Below are 27975 nucleotides of genomic sequence, written 5' to 3' on the forward strand. Positions count from 1 at the left end.
TAACATGTTCCTTCCACGTGCTACACGTACGTCCAGCCAGGGAAATTCCCCCCTGTCAGGTGAAAAGAAGCAGCTTGGACTCTTCATGCATAGAAGGAGGCATGAGGTCAGTCCGCTGCCCCCCCAGGTTGACAGAGGAAGTGTAGCGCCCAGGATTACATTAGATAATTGGCACTGGGTGAAAAAAACTGGGTTACAAAATCGTGGGATAAAAATTATATATATATTAAAAAAAAAAGGATTACTGTGATCACGGACCCCACTTTGGAAACCATGGTCTCCCCCTCAGCTTTCCTACTATCTGTCTCTACACTGTCTCCCTCTCAGCTTTCCTACTATCTGTCGCTACTATTGTCTCTCACTCTCTTAACTGTCCTGTCCACTGTGTGAATCGCACGTTGTAAAGCACTTTACACACACTGGACACACTGGATGTTTTCTTAAGTAGTCTACCCAAAACAGTAGTTAGAGTTAGCAGCATCAGACTGCTAATAATATTTTTTCTGCGGAGTGGCGTCGCACACCACCAGTGAAAGGCCGGCATGCGTGCAGACCACCAAAGTGTCCACGGCGCGGACTCCGGGCTAGGTAAAACTGTAGGTAGGTTAAGCTCCAACAGTGAGCCGTGTCATGCTGACATTAGAGCTGTTAGTATTCAACAGAACTCCTTTTCAGTGAGTCACAGATCAAAGTGTTCCTGTAGAAATAACATTCTTTCCTCTACTTACTTCCACCAGACTCCCTGATCAAACGATCTGATGTCAGAAAGCCACGTGACTGGCACACACGCAGCCAATACACACGCACGCACGCACTCACGCACTCACACACACACGCACGCACGCACGCACGCACGCACGCACGCACGCACGCACGCACGCACGCACGCACGCACGCACGCACGCACGCACGCGCGTGCGCGGCAGTCAGTAGCAGTGTGTGTGTGGAAACAGTGTTAACCACATGATGTGAGCAGACAAGGCGGCTAATGGATTGGACGCAGAATGGTTCTGGATATCTGAGTAACCTCTTCAAACCACACACTCCAGACACATTGCATGCTTCTGACGGCTGCTGGCTGGACCATGTGAAGTGAACTACTGGTCCACTGGAAGCCAGGGGAACCGCTTCGCTAGATGAAAGGGAGATGCAGTTTTATTCTGCATATAATGATCCAAAACGTGAATATGCACAGCAGCCATATTGGAAAGAAATTGGGCTTCTTCCTTACTTCCTTCCCAGTCTTCCCAGTTATAGTTATTGTCTCCACCAGGCCGAAGGCCTGGGGAGAGAGTATGTTTTGCACTCCATTCATGTGTGTGCAATGTGCATCCGTTCGTCTGTTACCAGCTAATCTCCGGCACCCTTAACCCGGTCGATGCCACATTTTGTGGAGACAGTCAAGTACCTGCTGCAATATTATTATATCACAACATAATGTAATGTTATATCATCATAAAGGGGATGGGATGAGTAAAAAAAAATCAGAGATTACTTTGAATAGGTGGGAAACTTTAGTTAAACTTGCAGTGACAGATTACTTTACCTGGGTTACATCTTCTGATAGTTGTACTTGAATGTTGACATAAAATAAGAATCCTGTTTAGTGTTTCATTAGCGCAAACGTGACAGAATAGGCTACAGCATGTTGTTGTTACGCTGCTGCTCGTTGATCATGAACACATGTTGAAACTATAAGGCTAGGCTAAAGATACCAAGGAGTCAACAGTGATCTCACTGTTATGCAACACGGAAGTATAGCACAGACTTGTAGCCATTCATAAACCACAGCCAGTGGCTGTGACATCACTGACAAATCCTTGTTGTATTCATGCGAAAATAACTGTTTGGAAAATCCTGTTATAGGTTATAGATTCACGGCCAGGAAAATTTGGAATTTCTTTCTCCCGTAATTTTGATATATGTACCGTGGACTGTCACCGGTCCGTGCACCGGTGTTTGGGAACCTCTGGTTTATATCACATCTGCATCTTCCAACCTGAATAGTGACACGCCCACTTTGGTTCTCACTTCAGGACAAGAAGTATTATTTTTGGTTCCAGTTCCGAACCAACTTTTACGGATTTAGGGATTAAATTGGTTCAAAATTAGACAGGGAAAAAAGAACAGAACCGATTCAACCCTGGTGGAAAAGTGGCCTCAGAGTTACAGACCCGTAAGGGGCCATTTGGAACCTTCTCAAGAAACCATGATGGTCCCAGGACCACACCAGAGACCCACCAGTGTAGCAGAGTTTCCAGTGAGCCAACATGCACAGCATCAGCACCTTGACTCAGTTGGACCAGAATGGAACAGAGCTTTCATTAGTATCACTGGTAACACCTGTGAAGGAAGTAGGGAAGGGGCCCAAAGTTTTTCCAATATGGATGATGCGCATAGAGCTCATTGTCTTCAGAGATGAGTACAAAAGTGTGATCCCCAGAGGGCAGATTTACACCACGCCGGTGCTGTGCCAGTCGTGGCGTGCAGCCATCAGGATACAAGGAATCAGAATCAGAAGCCTTTATTGCCATACATGTAAAACATGTTGAACAGCAGAGTAGTTACAAATGCAGTTACCACAGCTGCCATGGATGGCGCTATATTGGATGCATTACATCTTCCTTGCATCTCCAGAAAAATAGGGTGAGGGGGTAGGGGAGGGGGGTGCGGATAGAGGGAGGAGGATGGGGATTGTGAAGGCGCCAAGGCGGGTGTGTGTGTGACCGCCTTCTTGAAGAGCAAGAACAAGGAGGGGGATCTGATGGTAATTCCGACGGAGCATTAGTCCGACATGTGGGAACAACGGTCGAACTAGCACTCGAACATGCGCTGCTCCCGTGCTTGCGGTTATGGTTAGGGTTTGAGGTAGGTTGTCAGTCTAATGACTGTCGATCCGGACCAATAATAGTGTCGGAACTAAAGCCTGTACCCAATTGAAGTCGTATGACAGACGATGGAATCCTCTCCACCAAGAGTCAAGACCATCACCGCAGCCACCCACTCCACCCTCACTACCTGCCTCACAGAAGTAAAGATATGGATGCAAAGCAATAACCATCTTTGGCCAAAACTCCCTCACCCGCTCTACCCAAGACTTTTCACTCAATATTGATTGCTCCACTGTCACACCCTTCACCCACATCCGCAACCTGGGCATCAGTCTTGAATCTCGACCCCACCCTTTCATTCAGGTCACCAAAACTGGCTTCTTCCACCTCAAGGTCATTGCCCGTCTCCAGCCTTCTCTGTTATTCTCTGCAGCTGAAACATTCATCCATTCATCATATCTTGGCCCGACTATTGCAACAGGTATATAGCTGTTTGCAGCTATGTTTATGATTATTATTAAGTAGCGGGGGCTCCAAGGAAAAATGGTTGGGAATTACAGGTCTACAGCATACCATGCTGTTGGCAACTGGACCTGGATTTCTTACAGATGTGGACGGTGTGATCACTGTTCCAACTCCAACATCAAACACTTTCCCCACCTCTGCTCTGGCAAAACGTACTGGATCAACACTTGTGTTAAATGTAACAGCACTCATGTCATCATGTGGTGGACATGTTAAAAATGTCTGTATAAAAAAACAAGGCTGCAATCACAGTATCACACAGTTCCATCTCAAAAGTAGGCTGCATCAATATACACAACTATAATACATATTTATCAGAGCTGGTAAACAAAACAAAAAACTGCACAAATAGCAGTAACCTTGCAATCCCTTGCGTATGCAGTAGGCACTACACACCCTCTTATCCAAGAAACAGAAAAGACTAAATTGCCTGAAAGAAACTAGGATAACCAGGTAAACAATGAAGCTAGAGAAAAACAAAAAAACAAAAACAAGTAACCGACAAAGTATGACTGCAGAGAAAAGAAAATCTATCGAAAATAGGTGACAAGAAGGGATAGAAAGAGGTGGTGAGGTGGAGTCTGAAAAGGTGAGTCTTCAGACTGTGAAGAAAGATGTAGGAGTGCGTCCACTGGGGAGCAATGGGGAGTTTATTCCACAGTTTGGGAGCCAAGAAGGAGACAAGTCTGAGACATGCACGGTTGAGTCGCTACCGGTTGTGAGCGTGTCGGCTACTTGCATTATAGGGATTATGTTGTCAAATCAACTAAGATTAAATCCCAAATCCATGTCAACAGTCAAAACCGTGCTACATGTCTTGCATGCCATTCTCACCCTCTCTCTCACCCTCTCTCTCTCTCTCTCATCTCTCTTTCTCTCTCTCTCTCTCTCACCATCACTCTCTCTCTCTGTCTCTCACCATCTCTCTCTCTCTCACCTCACCCCCCCCCCCCCACCCCCTGTTGTGCCTTCTTAAACTCTCTCTTTCTTTTCATTTTATTGCCTCTTTACGGAATAACAAGGAGATGAAGTATGACTTCTCTCATTCCTTCCATTCATTTTGGGAGGCTGGTGAATCACTGTTACTGGCCGTTGTGGGTTTATGGGTAATTTCAAAGTGTATGTCAATGGGAAACATCCAGTCAACGTACTGAGTGACGCTTGTGAAGAACGTTGAGCTGGATTCAAACTAGGAAACATTACAAAAATACATTATTATCATTACCACCACCTTTGTGTCTGTGTTAATACATCTGTGTTTTATTCAGTGTGTGTGTGTGCACGCATGCGTGTGTGTGTGTACTGTTTCTTGAGTTTGAGAGTAGCATTGTGGACACTTTGGAAGTGTGTGTGTGTGTGTGTGTGTGTGTGTGTGTGTGTGTGTGTGTGTGTGTTCAGATGATGTTAGAAGCAGCTGTTTAGAAGAGTTCATCTCTAAAACATTTCATTAACCACACAGCCTCTAAACTATAGCCACACACCAAGTTCACAGCTGGAAAAACATTCGCACTGAATGCTGGTACTGAGGTATAAAACATTGGTATAATACCTACCTAATACCAGTACTACTCTCTGGTACAGCGCACTGGCATTGAATGCTACAACTGAAAGTTGATACTGATGCACTGGACACTTAATTAGTATTTGTATTCTTGTGTAATTTAATTGTTTAAATGTTTGCAATATTGTGGTTATTGTAGACGCTACAATATATTTCGTTTTTACTATATGGTAAACTCAGCTTCAATTGTACCTTCGAGATCAAAAGTGACATTACAATCAATCAAAGGAGTACAGCTCACCACCACAGAGGTTGTGGGTTCGAATCCACCGTGGTGCATCTGGCTTTGTCGAGCATCTGCAAACACAATTGGCCCGTGTTCGGGGGAGGGAAGACGGGCAGGATGTAGGACAACACTCCTTGTGGGGGCACGGGCACCTCACTGGCAGGTGAGTCAGTATAGGATACGACAACGGTGACAACACAAATGTGTGTGGGGAGGAATTAATTTGCATTTACTTGCAAGTACTAAATTGGGGAGAAAAAGGTGTAAAGAATAATTGGCTAGTCTAAAAATTACAATTACAATTACAATCAAGTACAAAAATATGGTAGAGTATTGGCGTAATCCTAGAAAGGTCATTTGTCAGAGATAGAACAAGGATGATGAAGAGCAGAAGGCAGAATGAAGAGGAAGGTACAGAGGAGGAAGTGATTCAATGTTGGAGGAGTGGTGTGTGTGTTTTACAACAGATCATCTAAGTAGCAGACGTCTAGTCGGACTGCTTGGAAACTATGAAAACATCCCAGAAAGTGGATGAGACCCTCTCCTCTCCCCCCCTGCGCTGGGCCAAACCAGAGCATACTTGCTGGGTCTCTGCCTGGCCTCTGCGCAGCGTTATATCGCTGTGCTCAGCACAAAACACAAATGGAAAAATCTATGTTGTAATGAAGGTGAAACCCTTCGGGGAGCTCGCTAGCTCTAATTAACTTTTCCCTTCTTGTGAGGCTTTTCCAGTTTCCCAAGCCTGGTCCATTAATCAGATTTTTTTTCTTCTTCTGTTTGCTATAAATATACAGTAGCACTGTTCAAGGGGGTGTCAGTGATATCTTGTATGACAAATGAGTGTTAAATATAGTGTTTGTTCAGTATAGAGGTCTCTCCAGCTCTATAATAAACAGAAAACACATTTTCAGATCGTGATACACGATTTCATTCCAATCAGGAGTTTGATTGATTGATTGATTGATTGAAATATTTATTAACAGTTTGCAGAATTACAGTACATTTCAAGCACAAACTCAATACAAAGGCTGTTAACTGTGAGTGGACGACCCAATTAAGCATTACACTTGTTTACAAGAGGGTCCACCATGTTCAATTCATCAAAACATTTAGAGACGTACAAATATACACTTCTATATAGACAAAGAACAGAACAGGAATTCATCATAATGGAGGTAAAAAGGGAAAATAAATATATACAGTGAGGAAAAAAAAGGGGGGGGGGGGGGGGGGGCGTTGGGGGGGGATTCAGATTTTACGGGGGCCAGTTTCGAATTGCAGCCATCCGTAGGTGCCCTTTGAGAGCGGTTTTGAAGGAGTCAAGGGATTCGCATGTCTTAATGACTGTTGGTAGGGCGTTCCACATTTTGGTGGCAGAGCGAAAATAATTTAGTCCCTTGTTTGTGCCGAATCTGGGTTCGTTGCACTCCCTCTGGTGTTGTGGGTGTGGACTTCGTTAACATTAAGGAAGTATCTAGACAGGTACATGGGTATCTTGTGTGATCTTGAGTGAGATCTCATTCCAATCAAGAGAGAAATCTCATCCAGGATTGAAATCAGAAGTGATTAAACAAAATGAGCTGACACATTTTGAGCTGCAACACTCTATAAGATTGAATCTGATGGGTTCACTCTCCTGATTGGTTGAAATTGGTGTCCCAACCTGAAAATCCAGGTACCACCTCCATAAAAACCCTTTGGTTTTGAAAGAATTCTAATTACAATTTACAATTTACAATTTAGGCATTTAGCAGACGCTCTTAATCCAGAGCGACTTACAATAAGCAAGAACAAAAGCATGGGAATACATCACATATGTAAAAAGCATTTATCGCGAAACATGCGTAAGCTAAGAACGTGACTAGAACATATCTATATAATGACACTATACATATAAACTATAACTAGAACATATCTATATAATGACACTATACATATAAACTACACATATATGCTATACTATGCTGTACATATATACTATGAAGTGCTATGACTACTATACACTATATACTATGAAGTGCTATGACTACATACAATGCACTTATTGTGCTGTCTACATGACATGCTATAAGTCTGTTTCAAATGCTATATAAGTCTAAGAAGTGCTGTCTAAGGGGGGTAGGGTAAGTGCTATGGGCCATGATGGAGTCTGAAAAGGTGGGTTTTCAGACTACGGCGGAAGATCGGGAGTGATGCTGCAGTTCTGATTGCAACGGGAAGTGCATTCCACAGTTTTGGGGCCAGAAGGGAGAAGAGTTTGGGACGTGTGGAGCGTTGTCCCGGCGTAGAAGTCTAATCGGCCTACAGTGTGACTACAGTGTTATAAGCTTAGTAACTTTTAGTTTCAAACGTGCCCATTAAATATGCACTCATTCAAAATGGTAACAGCCATTTCAATCCTGGATTGTCCGATTCAATCAATCAATTAACAACTCAAATGTTATCACCACATCACAAGATAAACGTGAAACTCCTGGAAACTCATCTGAGGCAAAAACTTGGAAACAAAGAAGGAACATACAAAGGACATGGTACATATTTTACCAAGAGACCAATCTTGGAACCGATTCCCATCATCTGACGCTAGGGACACTGTTTCTGGGCTTTCCTGTGCAGCCAGCAGATATCTGGGCTAATGCTTCATCGGTCATCGTTTAAAATCTGATCCGATCAGCATCTTCAGAATCGGGAAAGGAGTTCAGAGACTACGTGTGGGACTGGATTATTTCACAACTAGCCAGTTTACATCCCGTTAATAGTTCATCACATAGCACTGGGTTTCAAGTGTTTTGAGTATTTCAGGAAATGCATTCCACCTCTTTTGCTCCCCGCATGGACCTGGATGCTGACCTCACATCACCAACGCACCTCAATCATGAATCACGATTGGTCGGTACGATTTGGTCTACAAAATGGACTACAAACAGAAACCAGAACACTTCAGACACAAAACATATTGCCTACAGATGCATGCATTCATATGCAGAATATGTTTATACTAGACAAGAATGCATGTAAAACACCTCAACCATTTACTATGTTAATAGTGATGAAATTCTCCCTGGTCTAATTCTAAATGAGTCCCTGATCGAACCGCTTCGATGGAAGGCAGCAGCATGAGGAGGAATTAAGGACCAGTAGCAGCAGCTCAGTTTAGTTCTCCAGTTTCTGCCAAAGCATTTGACAGTAGGTTTATGTTTCAGTGTTTAAGGTGGCAGCGGACCAGGCGATGTGAGGTGAACACGCACAGTATAAACACCATCATGCTGCCCTGAAATCAAAGACTCAACAATCCCCTTCCTTTGTCTTTGACAAGTACAGAGAGAGAGAAAGAGAGAGAGAGAGAGAGAGAGAGAGAGAGAATGCGATCCGTGAACGAGATTTAAGAGATCTTTAGTATAACTGAGCTTCTCACGCCAAGACTTCAGCTGTGGTTTCTGTTTCCACTGGGGGGGGGGTACAGTGAGAGGGGGAGAAAGGAGGGGGGCAGACAGACAAGAGAGAGAGAGAGAGAGAGAGAGAGAGAGAGAGAGAGAGAGAGAGAGAGAGAGAGAGAGTGTGTAAGTAATGTTCTTCTCCAGTCACTGGGAATTCATTGACACTCAAACCTGGAGCTTTCCAACTGGACCTCTCTCTCTGCTACCGCTCTTCTTCTACTGCTCCTAATCCTGCTGCTGCCTCCGCTGCATCCTGCAGGCTGACACCTCCCAGGACATCCCAGGTAGGATGCAAGCTACGCTGGTCTCCTCCACGCTCCAGCACACTCTAACTAACACCTACCGTCTGGGACATCACTCGCTCTACAGCTTGTAGATCTGCTATTTTTGATTGGGCGACCCGATGCGCAGCCAACTGTAAATCGGGCGTAACCAAACACACCTAACAAGACATCCCAGGTATAGGAGCCAACATGTTGCATTCATTAACGTGATCTCATAGATGGTTGCATAATAAATAAATAGAACAACGTCAATGGGTTTTACAGGGACAACACGCCAGTGAATTAATGACATAAGTGCTTATAGTGTAATAAATTATGTATGTGTTCATGTGAGTAGGGAGATGCAGTATTTTAACAACACTACACTGATAATAGCGTAATAATCACTGATGCTTATGTAGTTAAAGGGATAGTTCAGATTTTTTGAACTTAAGTTGTATGAAATACTTGCCATTAATATAGTGGTTGCAACTGTATTAATTGATTGCCCGAGTCCCATGGTGGGAGTTCTGCTCTGGTTTTTTGGTCATTTTGGGGGGGGCACGGGGGCCACGCAGTAAAAGTAAATTCATCCACAAAACTAACGTCATTTGTATTGTTGACCTAATAGTCAATGGGTTGATGTTAAGACTAGATAGTACTATATTGGTTTATTTTAAGACTACTTAATATAACATCAACCCACTAGTTAATGGGTTGATGTGTATAGACTAGTTAATGGGTTGATGTAGACTAGTTCATGGGTTGATGTAGACTAGTTAATGGGTTGATGTAGACCAGTTAATGGGTTGATGTAGACTAGTTAATGGGTTGATGTAGACCAGTTAATGGGTTGATGTGTAGACTAGTTAATGGGTTGATGTAGACTAGTTAATGGGTTGATGTAGACTAGTTAATGGGTTGATGTAGACTAGTTAATGGGTTGATGTGTAGACTAGTTAATGGGTTGATGTAGACTAGTTAATGGGTTGATGTAGACTAGTTAATGGGTTGATGTGTAGACTAGTTAATGGGTTGATGTAGACTAGTTAATGGGTTGATGTAGACTAGTTAATGGGTTGATGTAGACTAGTTAATGGGTTGATGTAGACTAGTTAATGGGTTGATGTGTAGACTAGTTAATGGGTTGATGTAGACTAGTTAATGGGTTGATGTAGACTAGTTAATGGGTTGATGTGTAGACTAGTTAATGGGTTGATGTAGACTAGTTAATGGGTTGATGTAGACTAGTTAATGGGTTGATGTGTAGACTAGTTAATGGGTTGATGTACAGTAGACTAGTTAATGGGTTGATGTAGACTAGTTAATGGGTTGATGTGTAGACTAGTTAACTGGTTGATGTAGACTAGTTAATGGGTTGATGTATACTAGTTAATGGGTTGATGTGTAGACTAGTTAATGGGTTGATGTAGACTAGTTAATGGGTTGATGTATACTAGTTAATGGGTTGATGTGTAGACTAGTTAATGGGTTGATGTGTAGACTAGTTAATGGGTTGATGTAGACTAGTTAATGGGTTGATGTGTAGACTAGTTAATGGGTTGATGTAGACTAGTTAATGGGTTGATGTAGACTAGTTAATGGGTTGATGTGTAGACTAGTTAATGGGTTGATGTGTAGACTAGTTAATGGGTTGATGTAGACTAGTTAATGGGTTGATGTGTAGACTAGTTAATGGGTTGATGTGTAGACTAGTTAATGGGTTGATGTGTAGACTAGTTAATGGGTTGATGTACAGTAGACTAGTTAATGGGTTGATGTGTAGACTAGTTAATGGGTTGATGTGTAGACTAGTTAATGGGTTGATGTAGACCAGTTAATGGGTTGATGTGTAGACTAGTTAATGGGTTGATGTGTAGACTAGTTAATGGGTTGATGTGTAGACTAGTTAATGGGTTGATGTGTAGACTAGTTAATGGGTTGATGTAGACTAGTTAATGGGTTGATGTGTAGACTAGTTAATGGGTTGATGTGTAGACTAGTTAATGGGTTGATGTAGACCAGTTCATGGGTTGATGTGTAGACTAGTTAATGGGTTGATGTAGACTAGTTAATGGGTTGATGTGTAGACTAGTTAATGGGTTGATGTAGACTAGTTAATGGGTTGATGTAGACTAGTTAATGGGTTGATGTACAGTAGACTAGTTAATGGGTTGATGTGTAGACTAGTTAATAGGTTGATGTGTAGACTAGTTAATGGGTTGATGTGTAGACTAGTTAATGGGTTGATGTGTAGACTAGTTAATGGGTTGATGTAGACTAGTTAATGGGTTGATGTGTAGACTAGTTAATGGGTTGATGTAGACTAGTTAATGGGTTGATGTGTAGACTAGTTAATGGGTTGATGTAGACTAGTTAATGGGTTGATGTGTAGACTAGTTAATGGGTTGATGTAGACTAGTTAATGGGTTGATGTGTAGACTAGTTAATGGGTTGATGTACAGTAGACTAGTTAATGGGTTGCTGTAAACTAGTTAATGGGTTGATGTGTAGACTAGTTAATGGGTTGATGTAGACTAGTTAATGGGTTGATGTTAAGACTAATGTGTTGATGTTAAAACTAGTTAATGTGTTGATGTTAAAACTCGTTAATGTGTTGATGTTAAAACTCGTTAATGTGTTGATGTGAAGACTAGCGCTATGTGGACATGCAGGCCCAGGGACGGGGTCCGTGCTGTCAGAGGTATTTGCTGTCTGTGCAGGACGTGGGACCACCAGTACATAGTTGTGGCTGGTGGTGGTCCCACTGACGAGGCAGTGGAAAGGTCCTGAGACGAGGCATGCACGCAAACCCCACATTCCACCAAAGCCCTCCACTGGCTCTTAAATGTGTTTGATGAAATGCTGGGTTCCTATTTTAACAACACTGCAAATGTTTGCTAAATGGACACAGATGGTTCGTATGCAGCATGAGGTGTTTGGCTGAGATCGGTGCTTTTACGAGTTTGCATGGAAACACTGGTATAAGTAAGGCTCCCACAGACCTCACATGCCCTCTGCCCGGTGGACTGGCTCCAGATCAGCGCCATGTTCTAATCTAAATGCTTCTCCAGGCCTGCTCCTGCCCTCATCCTCCTGACTACACAACACACCAGGTTTTGGGCTAAATACGAGTGTATACTCGGAACATTAGATGGATAAACCTTCATTGATCCCGCGAGGGACCAATGAAGCTGTCAAAGAATTACTGCAGCATGAAACCCAAGACAGATAACAGACAGGGCTAAAGAGATACTTATATCTCTATTACCTGATATACATTTATGCCTGATACAAATTTATTTACAAGGTGAAAAAGTTGACTTCTGAAAAGGTGAAAAAAGGAGTGGACGTTTCGGAAAAAGGTCTGAGGATCTCCTTTAATCACCTTTTCATAATGCCACCATTTCCATGACGCCTGGATAAGCCGAAACGTTTGTCATCCTTGTCACTATGAGGCATATGGAGCAATACACATTATGGACTTTTATTTCTGTAGTGCGACCCATGGTTTGATTTGTTGAATACCTTTTCCACCTGGAAAATAAATTGGAAGTGTTTGCATCCCAAGAGCCTCTACCTTTTTATGTCAGTGTATACGCCTTTTTTCCCCTCCTTTTTCCTGACCTGGCTCGAGGTTTGGTAAGCTTTGAGCTTGGAGCACAACATACTTTATAAGCTTATACAATTGAGGCATTTCCTCAAGTGTGATGACATCATGGTCCAGTCCTGTTTTTTTATTGGTCTGTTGCTAACAGGACTCTCTGGGCTGCTATTTGACTGCCCGGGCAACGGTCTCCTAGCAACGACACCATGCGGGCTATCCTCCTACTGTGGCTCCTGGCGATAGGAGACAGCAAGCCGTACGAGCCAATCAACGCCATGGACTACATGAGTAACTACGACACGATGATGGCTGACAGACCGGCCAGTCGAAGGGGGCTCGACAGACCGGCCAGTCGATGGGGGGACGACGACAACGATATTGATGATGATGATGACGATGATGATGAGGATTGTCCATCTGGGTGTCAGTGTTTCCCGCACGTGGTTCAGTGTTCTGATAAGGGTAAAATACCACTTCACAGCATAACACAATATTACACTACAGTACAGTACAGTACAGTACAACACCAGTGGTTCTCAACCCACAGGTTGGACACAGATGGTTCGTATGCAGCGTGAGGTGTTTGGCTGAGATCGGTGCTTTTACGAGTTTGCAACCCACAGGTTGAGAACCCACAGGAACCCCACATGTCCCCAGATGATTTGCTTAACTGAATTGTTAACAAACCAACATGTTTAAATGTATTACAGGGTATCTGCACTTTTCTAAAGTGACAATTAAAGGCTTTTAAGATTCTTAAATAATAATAAATAAGACCATTACTGCATCAAAAGTAATCAACAAACTATACTATAAAAACTGGTCAAACATTGGCCAAATTGTCAAATAGAGAAAGTGGCAAAAAGTTTGACAATAGCTGATCTGCACTGCACAACATAACCACGTCAAGTTACACATGTTAACCTGCCCCTCTTTACACCCATTGGTTTCTGTTGCACGGTTGGACAAAAATCCTAATTGTCAAATATTATCAGAAAGAGGCAACCATTGCGAAAAAGCCGATCTACAAAGTCACAATAGACTAGACAATAGATTGTCTAGACAATAGAACCGAGTGAAACAAAATGTAATGCCTCAACTCAACAACAATTCCTGGGCGTCCGCAGTTCAAATATTATTATTTTGGGGGGCAAAATGTCCATGCTACTGTAATTATTTAATTGTGCTCGCATTTGTGTGTGTGTGTGTGTCTCTCTCTCTACAGGTCTGATCTCCATTCCAGAGAAGATTCCAGAGGACACGCGGATGATTGACCTCCAGAACAATGACATCACTGACATCAAAGAAAACGACTTCAAAGGCCTCAAAGACCTCTACGTAAGCCTAAGTACCTGAACCGCTTCCATCACATTTGGATCCGTTTCCGGAACAGTTTTTTTCTTCCACACTGTTTTATTTTATTTAATTATTTATTTTAAAGTCACAAAGATAATATTTTCACTCTCTTAGAAATATCCCACATGTAACAGTTTGACATACAGTACAGCCCTTGTCAGAGAACTATGGCAGTGTAAAAATAGTAATAATAATCATTCATCTTACAATAAATAAATGCACCACGTATGTGTGTATGTGTGTGTGTGTGTGTGTACGTCTGTAATCCACATAACTCAAGAACTGTTCACCCCACCGACTTCAAATTTGACACACACGTTCCAGTGTCCGGCCTTGAGTCAGTGTCCAGAACCGCCACAAAAGGCTCTGGTCAGGCTCTGCCAGTCGACCTAATGAGCCTAAGTCCCCTCACCTGTAGAAGTCCCAGGCTCTGCCTCAGCCAATTGATTGCCATGGCAACCCCACACCTGCCATTTAATTACTAAACCAGACCACTTTTCACAGTCAGTTTGCACTCTTCAGAATGACACAGGCAGACAGACGGATACAGATATCGCCATATGGGACACAGACGGTTAAAACGGGTGCTCTGACAACGGTTATTGCATACTAGGTTCCCAACTTGCATCGTTCCCAAGTAGGCCGGTGGCCGACGGGCACAGGTCTAGATGATTGTAATTGAGGTAAAAGTTTTAAATAATCGTGATATTGTGTTGAACTCATTATTGATCGCCCAGCCTTAGTTCCAAGTAACGGGGACGTGTAATCATGAGTCAACATGTCATCCTCACAAACGGCATAGAGGATTTCTAGTCAGTGATGAGCTACATGAAAGGCAGTGTAGTGTAACGTGTGTTGTGAAATCTGAACAGCAAGTTGCAAGTTATCTACACTTTTACTCACGTAATTTTTTAATTCCAGACTCGTACTTGTAACTTGTAAGTATTTCTACATTGCAGTTTTGATACTGTTTTTAAAAAAGTACTTTTTTCCACTACACCGTCCCACAAGTCAGTATTATAACTATTTACGATTTGATAGCCTGGCGACGACAGCCTGCAGCGCTGTGGGGAAAAGGCTGCTTTTAGATCATCACGTCAGAAGCTTAACCTTCCCCCAAACGACCACCACATCACTCTTCCTGTATTTGTAACAAACAATGGAGGGCAAGTCTGAAATTGTTTGATGAGGAATGTTTGGTTGTGAGCACGCAGTGAACAAAGATCTCACGATCCCTAAAACCCCAGTCAGACTGTATGGAGTCTTTGTACCACCATGAACCAAGTGGGCTGGTAGCCTGGTACTCAAACATGTCAGGAGACGCCCTGACAAGGTCACGGACAGACAGAGGATTATTGTCTCATTACATATACTGCATACTGTCCTGGATTCAGCCTTAAAAAACCTCTCTGCACACAGGCCTGTCTGTCTGTCAACTCTCTTTTTAATGGCTCCAACTTCACATGATGCACTGAATTTGTACGGCTACGTTCACATGAAAGAGGCATGTAAAATGTAAATACAAAACATATTGTGATCAGAGGATGGCAGAAGTCCAGATAGTCTGTGGGCTAATTAGCTCCATTCCTCTACACAGCATTACACCATCTGTTGGTCCTACAGAGAACAACAATACTGTCTGTCGGTCTCTCAGTCTGTCTGTCTGTCGGTCTCTCAGTCTCTCTGTCTGTCTGTCTGTCTCTCTGTCTGTCTGTCTGTCTGTCTGTCTGTCTGTCTGTCTGTCTCTCAGTCAGTCTGTCTGTCTGTCTGTCTGTCTGTCTGTCTGTCTGTCTGTCTGTCTGTCTGTCGGTCTCTCCGTCTGTCTGTCTGTCTGTCCTACCAGTGATGGTAGAATAACTTCTTTAACCCATTAAGACCTGAGGCCGATTCTACAAATCTCTACTAAATCAGTTTTGCTGAAAAACTTGTTTCGTTCTAAGACCTTTTTATATCAAGGACATGAAAAAGGCAAAGGAAATATTTGATAAAATTTGAAAGCACAATCACATTAATGTATTATAATTAGTAATGCATTCATGTATTCATCACTTTAATGTTGTAGTGGGTAAATGTGGCATTTATTTTAATTACTGTTATGTATGTGCTGCTGGCCAAGCCTAACCTAATAACCCTAATAATAATAATATTGTACATCATCATTTGTATAAATAATCTAAATCTGCAAGTGACTATATAGCTAAAGCTGTCAAATAATAGGGTAAAAAGTACCAGCTTCTGAGAAGAATGTAATTGTAATGTAAGTGTAAATGTAAGTATAATTGAAAATGATACTGGATCTTGCCCCAGACTACCCTAAATTTACGCTAAAATAAACTCAAACTCAAACTAATGAAACTATACTAAAATTAGTCTTTTAAAAAGGCAAAATGAAAAAATAAAATAAAAAATAGAACCAAATTCCAAATTCTAAACTATAATAACCTCTGTAATTGTTGCGACAGTAACAGGAAGGACTCAACATCTGCTGTCTGGATGAAGGTCTTTGATTGCAACGTTGGCTTCCAGCTGGAACTCAAACCACAGCATGCCGTCATCAAAGCACCAATCACACGCAAACATGTGCTTACATCATCAAAAATGTTTTAAAGGTGTAATCCATCCAAATAACAACAGTGCAGCAGTATGGTCTTACTGTATATTGTACTTGTCGTCCCAGGCTCTGTTCCTGATCAACAACAAGTTGTCCAGTATTCATCCCAAGGCGTTTAAAGACCTGGGACGTCTCAGGCTGCTGTATCTGTCCTACAACCTGCTGACTCAGGTCCCTGCCAACCTGCCCCCCAACATCCTGGAGCTCCGCTTCCATGAGAACAGGATCAGCAGAGTCCAGAAGGAAGCCTTCAAAGGCCTGAGGAGCCTCAACGTGCTCGGTAAGGACACACACTTGTCTCTAGTCTAGAGCAGTGCTTCTCAACCTTTTCAGGCTGCGACCCCCAAAAATAATCATATTTGAACTGAGGACGTGTGGGGGACAAAAGCGCTTTATAGAAGCGGCTAGCGCCCCTTAAAGAATTACCAGAGGGGGCTTTGGAAAAGTGCTGTTGGCGTTACATATGAGACAAATGCACTTGGAATGGGAAATAGAGGGGTAAATGTAATTGGTAGGGTTTTTCTGTCTGTCTGTCTGTCTGTCTGTCTGTCTGTCTGTCTGTCTGTCTGTCTGTCTGTCTGTCTGTCTGTCTGTCTGTCTTTCTAATGCTACTGATGTTTGTGTGCAAGTATGACATTATGGGTTTGATCTGACAGGCCCTTTTTGATATCAATCAATCAATTCACCTTAATTCAAGTGGCAGATGCAAAAAATAGTTTTTCATATTTAAATTATAATGTTTTAGGGGCATGTCATGTGATCTACCTGAACAGCCTTTGTGATCTACTGGTAGATCACGATCTACCTTTTGGGCACTCCTGATCTAATGTAATCCTGGGCGCTACACTTCCTCTGCCAACCTGGGGGGGCAGCGGACTGACCTCATGCTTCCTTCTATGCATGAGGAGTCCAAGCTGCTTCTTTTCACCTGACAGGAGGGGAGTTTCCCCAGGAGGTACTTTAGAGACCAGGATTACAGCATGTTTTTGTGAGGGTACCTACCCTAGGGGACACGGGGAGAACATGCAAACTCCTCCTTTCGCCAACCCTGCCTCGGGTATGGGCACTGATGACGCAGAGGAGAGAACACGCCTGCAGCGCCCACAGCGTCCCCAGCGGGAATCGAACCCAGGACCTTCTAGCTGTGAGGCGACAGCACTACAGACTGTGCCACCGTGCCCCTAGTAATTGTTCATTAAACGTAACCGAGGGAAAGTTTGAAATAATTGTGATATTGATATTAAGTCGCATCGCCCGGCCCTAGTCTTACTCTCAAAATTGGGCATGGGTTGGGGTTTATAATACAGTAAGATGCTTCATACTGAATGATGTCTGTTTGTTCTCCTTCAGAGTTGGGAGCCAACCCTCTGGCCAACAGTGGCATCGAGTTGGGAGCGTTTGATGGAGTGGCCACTCTGTACCTGGGCATATCTGAGGCCAAGCTCACTGCTGTACCAAAAGGTAAACTAACTATAATAATTGATGCTGAACAACACAGGACTGTGATTGTACTGGTCAGCTTACATCTGGTTGTGTGTGTGTGTGTGTGTGTGTGTGTGTGTGTGTGTGTGTGTGTGTGTGTGTGTGTGTGTGTTAGACTTGCCTTCCTCCATGACGGAGCTTCAACTCGACTACAATAAGATATCAAAGGTGGAGATAGAAGACTTCAAAAGATTTAAAAACTTACAGAGGTATGCACAGTACAGTATAATATATGACCCTCATTTCACAAAATTCCATTAAGAACAGATGGTTGGAACAGAATTTGCCTTCTTTCTTTTCTTAAATCCTTCAATGCAACTTGATAAAAGCAATAACTGAACTGGCACAAAGGACCTACTGCTGCACGTTGTCCGAGATAATCCACGATTTAGGTGTGTTTTAATCCATTGAGACCTGGAACGCATCCATGTCACGTTAGCGTTTAACCACATTAACCATTAACCCAATTTTGGGCGGGAACCCCTTTTGGTGTTTTAAACATTGTTATAATTTAGCTATTGAAAAATAGCAGATCTACAAGCTCATAGCGCGCCACTCGGTGGCGCGCTATGAGCTTGTAGGTCTGCTATTTTTGAAAAATCGTTAAAATGTGCCTCAAATCTTTCCGAAAATTGTCATGATTTAGAAAACTTTTTTTTTAAAATTTCGACGTCAGGCCTGAATGGGTTAAAGGACATTAATGAGCAGTGTGATGGTGAAGACTCCACACAGATATGCTATAATTATTACACATGCAGTCAACGGAGTGCTGTTATGGATAATCTAAAACATACATCAATAGTGTAAAGAATTCCCACAAAGGGTAGAGTACAGTGGAATGAGTCAATGTATTTATTATACAAGAAACTAACTCCAGGAGAGCTCTCGGGAGACTGCAGCATGCAGCCTCCATGTCATACATGTTTTATACATGTTTTATACAATAAAAATAGCTGGAGGTGTGGTTAGTGGACAGAGTCATACATTCCAGCTAAATGAGGACAAAACAGAGGTACTTATTGTTGCCCCAGAGAGTATTGTTCCCAAGGCGGCGTCACTGTAGTGGGCCCCTTAAACCCAATGTGCGCCCCAACATTAGAAACCTTGGCGTTCAGTTTGATCAATCAATGCACCTTGACTTGATTCATATTGAAATTGTTACCCGTACATTTTTTCCACCTTCAAAATATTGCCAAGCTCAGATCAATAAAGTACTATAGACGAATAACAGTTTAAATCCACACTAATTATCCATAATGTATAAATGATGGATAAGGGATCAGGACAACTAGGCCTTTTCGTGGAGGGGTCAGAATAAAATGAGGACTTTAACTGTCGTCTATAGTTTATTATATCACACACTGTACTAGAAATGATAGTTATTCTGACAGGCAACCAGCCGGTTTGAACATGGCTTGCCTACTACTGTGAGTTGGAATTAGACGTGCAGAGAGAGTGGACAAATGTCCTTTCAGTTGGAAGGTTCATAGGAGTTATGACTATAATCATGGATAAGAACAGTGTAGTATTGGCATAATTCCATTACAGTGCTGATGTGATGAAATTAAACCAACGTGTTCATTTGTTTACCATTGCTATGATTAGCCAGAGGTTAGATAGCTATTATTGCTGCTGACCACCGGCGTATGCGTTTAGAATGTATACTGTATGTATGGTTACACTTGAGCTGAAACCAGTATTCCTCAAGAACCTTAATAGTGATATGCACAGTACATTGTACTGTAATATCATAGAGGCGCTGTATATTAAAAGCTGATACATGTAACTGCATGTATCTGCAGTTCCAGTTAGTACTTTGTCCTTAACGGTTGAATGTTCCATCTTTCCATGGGCATCAATGAAGCGATCATACACTCGAGGGTGTACTTTACCATCATTATTGGCATAACAGTGATGCTGTCAAGCACACTGTTCCCTAAGTATCAAGTGCCAATGATGACGGTTCAGAATACCCTCGAGTGTAATATTGCGATTATTTAAGTAACCAGCAAAATACAACATGTAATCAAAAGGTAATCATATTGTGGGAATGTGGGCCAATTAGCTGTGTTATCTCACTTTTCCTGGAAATAAATGGGGCCTAGCAGAGACATTAACTAGTCCCTGTTAGTGACTCATAGCCAGTCCAATCCCATTGAGATGGCTCTGCTTTTGTTATTTTCTTTCCACCTTTATTTTACCAGGAGTCCTGGCCAAAACAGCAGCCCATTAAGTTTCACATAAAATAACACAAATAACAAAGCATAAAATCTACAAAACAGGACAGATTAGTGCCGTTCCATGCCAGGAAATGTGCAGACGGTCATGTAGTTCTTTATCCTATTTTTTTAGGGCTCTCAGACAAACGTTAGAAGTCCATAGACTTGGTTGCCACATGACGTCACAACTCACGAGTGAAGGCTAGACATTGGAGGGGAGAAACTATGATTAACTAATGTGTTGCGTTTAAACCCATTCAGGCCTGACGTCGAAATAAAAAAAAAATGTTTTCTAAATCATGACAATTTTCTGAAAGATTTGAGGCACATTTTAACGATTTTTCAAAAATAGCAGATCTACAAGCTCGTAGCGTGCCGCTCGGTGGCGCGCTATGAGCTTGTAGATCTGCTATTTTTGAGTGGTGCAAACCACTCCAACAACCAGCTTTGTCTGTATCTACGTATGTGTCCGTTTATGTGTGTACCTGTACGTGGGACCCTAATAAATGAGCATGGTTACTATGGTCACTGACATTACGTCAGACCACAGCTGATCAGGCTATATAAGACCTTGCACCACTCAGTTCACACGGGTGTGATTTTTAAATAGCTAAAGCACAACATAATGCTAACACCAAAAGGGGTTCCCGCCCAAAATGGGTTAAGGCAAATATTAAATTATTCTGTATAATGTTTCAGTTTAAGTAATTCTATGCAATGTTTGTATTTCTGTTCACTTTAGAAAGGCTTTGCATTATTGTGAAGGTGTGTGTTTTATTTTGAAAAGTAATGAGTCACTTCCTGTCTGCACCATTTTGATGCAGCAGTACACAGAGAAGACAGACATGTTCAGAAAACCTGCAAAACCTGTCAGTCAATCCGCCACGTCGATTACGCCTCGTGACACGTCACGCCACCATATATGGTTGACACTCCATATATGGCGGCCATATAGACGGCCAGGCCGTCTCCATATCACGACACTGACCTCATCAAACACTGGATAGCCATACATGGAGAAGTCATCACCTAGATCTGCATATATGGAGCCTATATGGAACTCTACATCTGTACTGACCTCAAACCCTTAGACCTCCGTATATGGAGCTGACCTGTTCTGACATTCCATATGTTGATTCCATATATCATCAAACCCTGTTTACTCAAGACACGCTCCATGGCCAGACCTCACCAAACCCTGTAGTGTACACTCAAGGCACTTCCCCCGCTGCCACCCTTAGATCTCCATATATGGAGCTGACCTGTTCTGACATTCCATATGTTGATCTGACCTCATCAAACCCTGTACACACAAGACATGCTCCATATATGGCTAGTACACAATTCATTCCATATGTTGATCTGACCCTCCATGCCAAAGCACTCGCCCAGCAGTCTGCCGTCACCCAGGCGGATGCCTTACTGGTTACCTTGAACTGTGTGTATAGGTTATTTTTCTACTCACCTGTGAAGAAATCAGTCGGACTAACAAGAAGTCGGAACAATGACATGTTACCGGTCCCTACGCTGCATGAGAACAGTACAACTAATAATACTACTAATGTACTAACTATAATAAGTAAGTATTCTAAGAGAGTCTGGAAGAATGTTTGTGGGAGGGGAGTGGGCGGAGCCGACATGTGACGACACACAGGGCACGCGGCAGACGTTTGCAGCCACAGGGTGATGCAGCGTCTGTGGTAACCATGGTTACAGGACAACCGAGTGTACACCTCCCCTTCAATGTAGTCACTACAGCAGATGCTACAGGAGTCCTCCACAGACTCGCGGACGCTCATATGTGGCAGACTGTCTATTAGATGCTTACTGGCTGGTGGAATCGCTGGGTAAAACTCTGCAGCCAGGTCCACACCCTGGTTGACATGTGCCTCCATGGACTCAATGATGGCCTGCTGTTCCAGGTCCACACCCGGGTTGACATGTGCCTCTATAGACTCAATGATGGCCTGCTGTTCCAGGTCCACACCCGGGTTGACATGTGCCTCTATAGACTCAATGATGGCCTGCTGTTCCAGGTCCACACCCGGGTTGACATGTGCCTCCATGGACTCAATGATGGCCTGCTGTTCCAGCCGATGATCCTCTACTGGCAGTTCCTGCGCCTGCCTCATCTCCAGGTCCTGTGCCGGCCTAATGACCCGTGCCAGACTCATGTCCACTTCCTGTGACGGACCCAGCTCCATTTCCTGTGCCCACCTAATCTCATCTCCCAGTGTCCACCTAACCTCATCTCCCAGTGTCCACCTAACCTCATCTCCCAGTGTCCACCTAACCTCATCTCCCAGTGTCCACCTAATCTCATATCCCAGTGCCCACCATTCCCACCTCATCTTCCTCGCCCGTGTCAGCCTCTGATGTGTTGACAAAACACGTGTGAAGTGACGGGGTGCAATATTTATATTTATATTACTTACATGACATCACATGACGTTTACTGCTGTAAACATCATGTGGGCTAGCGGCCCTCAAAAGTGCCCTCGGCAAATTTGGTCTGGCACCGCTCAGTTGTGATCGGATTTCAATCATTCCGAAGTAATGAGGGACCAATCAGGGCCCAGTAGGCAAATATTGGGACAGGTTTATCACCTGAGGCATTTTTTGAAATTTCCCTTTGGAAATGCAGGTTCCACACAGAGATTCCAGACTAAAATCTGAGCAGTGATATTAGTCTGGCCATGCTAGGCTAGTGTTGTGTCATTAACACACGTCTGAGCAGCTCAGATGATGATGATGTCAGAGTGGGAGGAGCTTCTAGTACCCAGCAAAGTACACTGAGGATTTGTCCAGGCTGTTGACTTTCAAATTTCTAATCCGTGGTAGTCAAATTTATATAGTGATTGCGAACGCAGTGATTGCGAACGCAGTGATTGCGAACGCAGTGAGCATTTACTATGAGACCCAGCAGATCATGTCTGTCTGTGTGTCTGTGTGTGTGTGTGTCACGCTGTAACACCACCCGCCCACCACCAGAGGGCGCAGCTGTATCACACACAAAAACACACACACACATGCACGCACACACGCACACGCACACACACACACAACTTAACTTAAAAAAAACTTAACTTAAAAAAAAAACTTAAAAAGAAAAAACTTTAAAAAAAACTTAACTTAAAAAAACTTAACTTAAAAAAAATCTTTAAAAAAAACTTAACTTAAAAAAAAACTTAAAAAGAAAAAACTTTAAAAAAAACTTAACTTAAAAAGAAATCTTAAAAAAACTAAAAAAAAGAGAACTTAAAAAAAAACCTTAAAAAAGTACGTAATTTATTCTAATTGTTGTTATTGCAATTTACGAGCTGTGTTCGCTTCCCGCGTTCGCGCGTCTTACTTGTTAGGCAGCGCTCAAATCTTTCTTGTTGTATAAGGATTGTATCCTTATCCTTCTGATTGTCTGTATGTCTTATTTGTTTTTATGCATGCCTGTCTGTCCGTGTGTAGGTTGAGTCTGGGTTTTAACCAGATCAAGTCTGTAGAGAATGGAAGTCTGGCTTCCATCCCAAACGTCAGAGAAATCCACCTGGAGAACAACAAACTGAGGAAGGTCCCCCCTGGTCTAAGCTCCCTGAGGTACCTGCAGGTACGTTGCACCTGGTCTCTCAGGTATCTCCACATTATACCTCCAGGTCAGGGATGGTCACCACAGTAAACGTGATCCATTGTTAGTCGCCGAGTATTTAGGCATCGGGATCATTATCATCGATGCCATATATGGTGATATTTCTGATAAATATTAGACATACCCTTTCTACGTGACCTTTTGTACTCACAATATTGTAACTAAGAAGTATTGTAACTAATTAACCTTTACAGTGACAACACAAGATGACATTTTATATCCCTATGGAACGATGAGATGTTGTGCACCCCACTGTGTGTCTCCCCAGGTGATGTTTCTTCACGGTAATAAAATCAACTATGTTGGGGTGAATGACTTCTGCCCCAGCAGGGACAGCGATAAGAAGAGCCAGTACAGCAGCATCAGTCTGTTCGCCAACCCAGTGAGATACTGGAACATTCCGCCCACCACGTTCCGCTGCGTGGCGGGAAGCCGCGGCGTCCAACTGGCATCCAACTTCAGGAGGAAGTAGGATGTCTATGCCACAAGCTAGAACAATGACGGTGCGTTCAAAACCCTGAGGGCCAAATAATTACAAACCTCTGTGTTTTTATGATAGATGCAGTTGTTAAAGGACGACTTCACCCATTTTAAACCTATGTAATGCTCATAATATGGAGACAAAATTATTCTTACTCCGTTTGTGTCTCAGAGTAAGGCTGTGGACAGTTCAGAAAACCGCCTAGCAGTGAACATCATCGTCACAACAAGATTTGTATTAACTTGAGAACAATGGCTTCCATTATAGCATACTGACTTTCCGGGTTCATTATCACCCCAAGGACCCTATAGAAAGGGTAGAATAGAAAGTCTGCAGTTACTTTCTATTCGTTTGGATTCCCACATCGATGATGCCACTGGTAGGTGGGTTTCTGAACTGCCCACAGCCCTCCACTGAGACACAGAGTGAGTAGGCAAAAATGCTACCATATTATAATGAGCATTAGTGAGGACCTATTACAGTATGAAGATAAAGCAGGTGAAGTCGTCCTTTAAGATTGCCACCTGATGTTAAGACTGACACCTTGTGTCAATCAGAATGTCAGCTATATTGTCACATCATACTGTAGGTTTACAGCGGTAAAACAGGTGGGTGAAATATTTTTTTCGTACAAGCTCCGTCATTTGTAGTTTTCAGGAAAGGGAGGAGAAATGGAGATAGAAAGAACAGCGAGGAAACCGGGATAGAAACAGGTCAGATAATCACAATGTTCCTACAAGAAAATGGGTACAGTACATACAGTACAGTACTGTATACAGTACATGCAGTCAGATATCCCAGATATTCAAGTCAAACTATTAATTTGATGATGCCTCATTAATACTGGTTGAAGCTTTTAGTCACAGCAAAAATTTCTTTTTCTGTGTTCATGACTTGAACAGCAGTTTAAACTCACGTGAATTAGCTAATCCCACAAAATAAACACTCTGGGTATGCAAGGACCGTAAATCTATAAATGCACCAAGTCTCTGTGTGTGTGTACGTCTGTAATCCACGTAACTCGAGAACTCCTTGCCCCACCGACTTCAAATTCGACACACGTGTTCCAGCCCACCACAGGGGGTGCAGGTACAGCCCGGTGTTGAGTCGGTCGGACCCACGGTTGTCCAGAACCGCCCAAAAAGGTATCTTCCCGGGGTCTGGACAGGGCCCCTGTCCAGTGTCCGTATATGGAGCTGGTCTGTTCTGACATCATTCTGACGTCATATTTGGGCATGCCTGACAAATAACTCTCAAACTTGCATCGTTCCATGTAGGCCAGTGCCCAGCGGGCACCACTGTAGCGGACGGCTCCAACGGGCACCACTCTAGTGTTAGATAAAACTGACTTTTCTAGCGACTTATGCTGTGATGGTACAGTTAAGGAAGTGGTTTTCAAAGTGGGGTCCGGTGGCTCCTAAGGGTCCTTGGGGGGTTCCAGGGGGTCCCAACTAAATGTGTTAATACAGCATCACAATTATTTTAACCATTGTATACAAGCAATTAACACAAGAACATTGGAGAACATCTGCTATTACTTTTATTCAAAGAAAATTCAGATGTGTGGTCCGCGACCAAATATATATCAATATGGGGGTCCTGATGTTTAAAAAAGAGAACTACTGCAATACAGCCTTTTGCTAATGAACAGACCTGATGTCCCCATGCAATAAGCCATGTCCTATGAAATCAGTTCAGGCCAGGTGTGTTTGGTTAACGGGATGCGTTCCAGCGGCAGCTAGAGGCGGGATCAAGGCAGCACTGTGTATGCCTTGATCCCGCCTCTAGCTGCCGCTGATTGGCCAGGCCGTTTTGTGGCCGGAGCATCAAGTCTGCCTGAGAGTTCCCAGATGGGAGCAGGAGGGGGGAACCCAGTGTACTCTCTGCTGCCCCATCTGGCGGAGTCAGGTTAGCGTTCCGCTGTTGTTGATGAATAATGATGACATCTGTGGTTTTGATGATATTATGGGTTTACAGCCAGCTTAAAAAGGGTTCCAATAGGCATAAATGACGCAGACTGTTGCCTGTGCAGGGATCAGGTGGGTTCTTGCTGGGACAATTAAGCGTGTTCACACACTACGTTTTGCAAGTGGAAAAATGCATTTTGTGCCAGTATGGAAAAAAAAACAACAGCGCAAGTGCATTGCGACGTACAGCTCAGTTTTGAGTTTGTGATCCTACTGTGAGCAGTTCATAACCACTAGACCAGTGGCTTTCACAGTTTTTGTGCCCAAGACAGACACACTACTAGTCAAGTCAAAATGCCAATCCAGTCCCACACACCTGCATTCATAGGGAAAATAGAAGATCTACTGTACAAGCTCACAACCATGTGACAGGTTGTTAGCTTAAAATAGATATGCGGTGGTAAAGGATCCTAGTTGGGATGAATGGGATCCTTTAGGATTTTAACGATTCCAGTTGCTTAACGATTCCCTTTAACGATTCTATAGGTGGTTCCGATAGGACACAACACTAGTTATAGAAACTTAACTTACAGGTCTATAAGTCTGTGTTATAGTGTACAAATGGAACCAAACGGACCCCTACGGGTCCGTTTGGTTCCATTTGTACACTGTCACTGGTGGTCCTTGACATTAAAACCTAGCACCAGTATTGTAATTGTATAGCAAAGCAGACATGAAGTCCACAGCTCAGCCTCTGGGTGATAAACATGTGATGGAATTGATTCCTGTTTACTCCGCTTCCTGTTTACTCCGCTTCCTGTTTACTCCGCTTCCTGTTTACTCTGCTTCCGGATCCCAACCTTAGTTAGAAATACACTTTGAGTGTGAACTCACCCATAATCTGTAATCGACGATAACCGATTAGACAAGATCATAACCCCCCCATCCCACTGCTCACTAACAGGTCCATTCATACTTTAACAACTCAACCTATGCTGTCTCTCCAGGTCTCTGATTGGCTTGTGAGTATGGGGTCAAGCGTGTCACTTCCTGTAGCTAAGCCAGAGGAAGCTAGCTGAAGCAGATCTGAGTGAGATGACAGCGGGACAACCCACCATCACCACAACGCGGCCCAAGCAACCAGCTTCCTATTCTGATAAATATCGACCGTCATTAATATCAACACAATTGTTTACAGGGAAAATGATATTTGAAAGAAAAATATTTGTAATGTAGCGTTTGCCTCTCCTATCAAGAGTGTTTTCCAGCATTCTTAATGAAATGAAAGGTTTCTGACACACCAGTAGGCCTATATATAAAACATTTAACCACATCAGCCCTAATGTCCCTATTGTGTTAACTCTGGGGCTAAAATTAAAACAAAAAAGTTAACATTGGGTTAAAATTGCAGACCTACTACACGGTGTGAGCTTGTACTAGATCGGCTATTTTTTAGCAAAGAGATTTGGTCGTAGTGGACCATACAGAGCCCTGAAGGACCAGAGTTAAATACGTATAGGGTTTATAAGTGGTTAAAAATAACTATTGAACTTTGATGATGGAAGAGTCATCAGAATCTTGGGGAACCACTAGACTTTAGAAAGAGCTTTGCTATAGTTCATGTTACACAAGGCTTTACACCAAAGACAAGCTCACTGCATCACTCAGCCTATTCAGTTGCATTCATCATCAATAAACATCCAGCCACAACACAAGCCATCCAACAGCACCCCCTAGTGGTAGACATAAGTGGTACACATAAGACCAAATTAAATGGAACTGAATAAGCATTGGTTGGATGCTATAGTTCATGTTACACAATAACCTGA

General features: G+C 43.0%; 2 protein-coding genes across 3 annotated transcripts in view; one reads left to right on the forward strand and one right to left on the reverse strand.

Annotated features, from left to right (window-relative positions):
- cenpp (centromere protein P) overlaps positions 1-27975 on the reverse strand; it is a 116179-nt gene that overhangs the window by 30337 nt on the left and 57867 nt on the right. The window lies entirely within an intron of this gene.
- Positions 8738-27293, forward strand: aspn (asporin (LRR class 1)). Of its 2 annotated transcripts, none has more exons than XM_079511379.1 (9): positions 8738-8864; positions 12602-12912; positions 13676-13788; positions 16484-16697; positions 17768-17878; positions 18015-18108; positions 23581-23719; positions 24027-24261; positions 27154-27293. In XM_079511379.1, the coding sequence occupies exons 2-8, from the start codon at positions 12657-12659 to the stop codon at positions 24228-24230; spliced, it is 1131 nt and encodes a 376-aa protein (XP_079367505.1). In that variant the 5' UTR covers positions 8738-8864; positions 12602-12656; the 3' UTR covers positions 24231-24261; positions 27154-27293. The 2 variants fall into 2 exon arrangements, with proteins under 2 accessions (XP_079367505.1, XP_079367506.1); XM_079511380.1 differs by lacking the exon at positions 8738-8864 and adding an exon at positions 8956-9039.

This window comes from Electrona antarctica, assembly GCF_951216825.1.
Source record: "Electrona antarctica genome assembly, chromosome: 9".
NCBI classification, from domain to species: domain Eukaryota; kingdom Metazoa; phylum Chordata; class Actinopteri; order Myctophiformes; family Myctophidae; genus Electrona; species Electrona antarctica.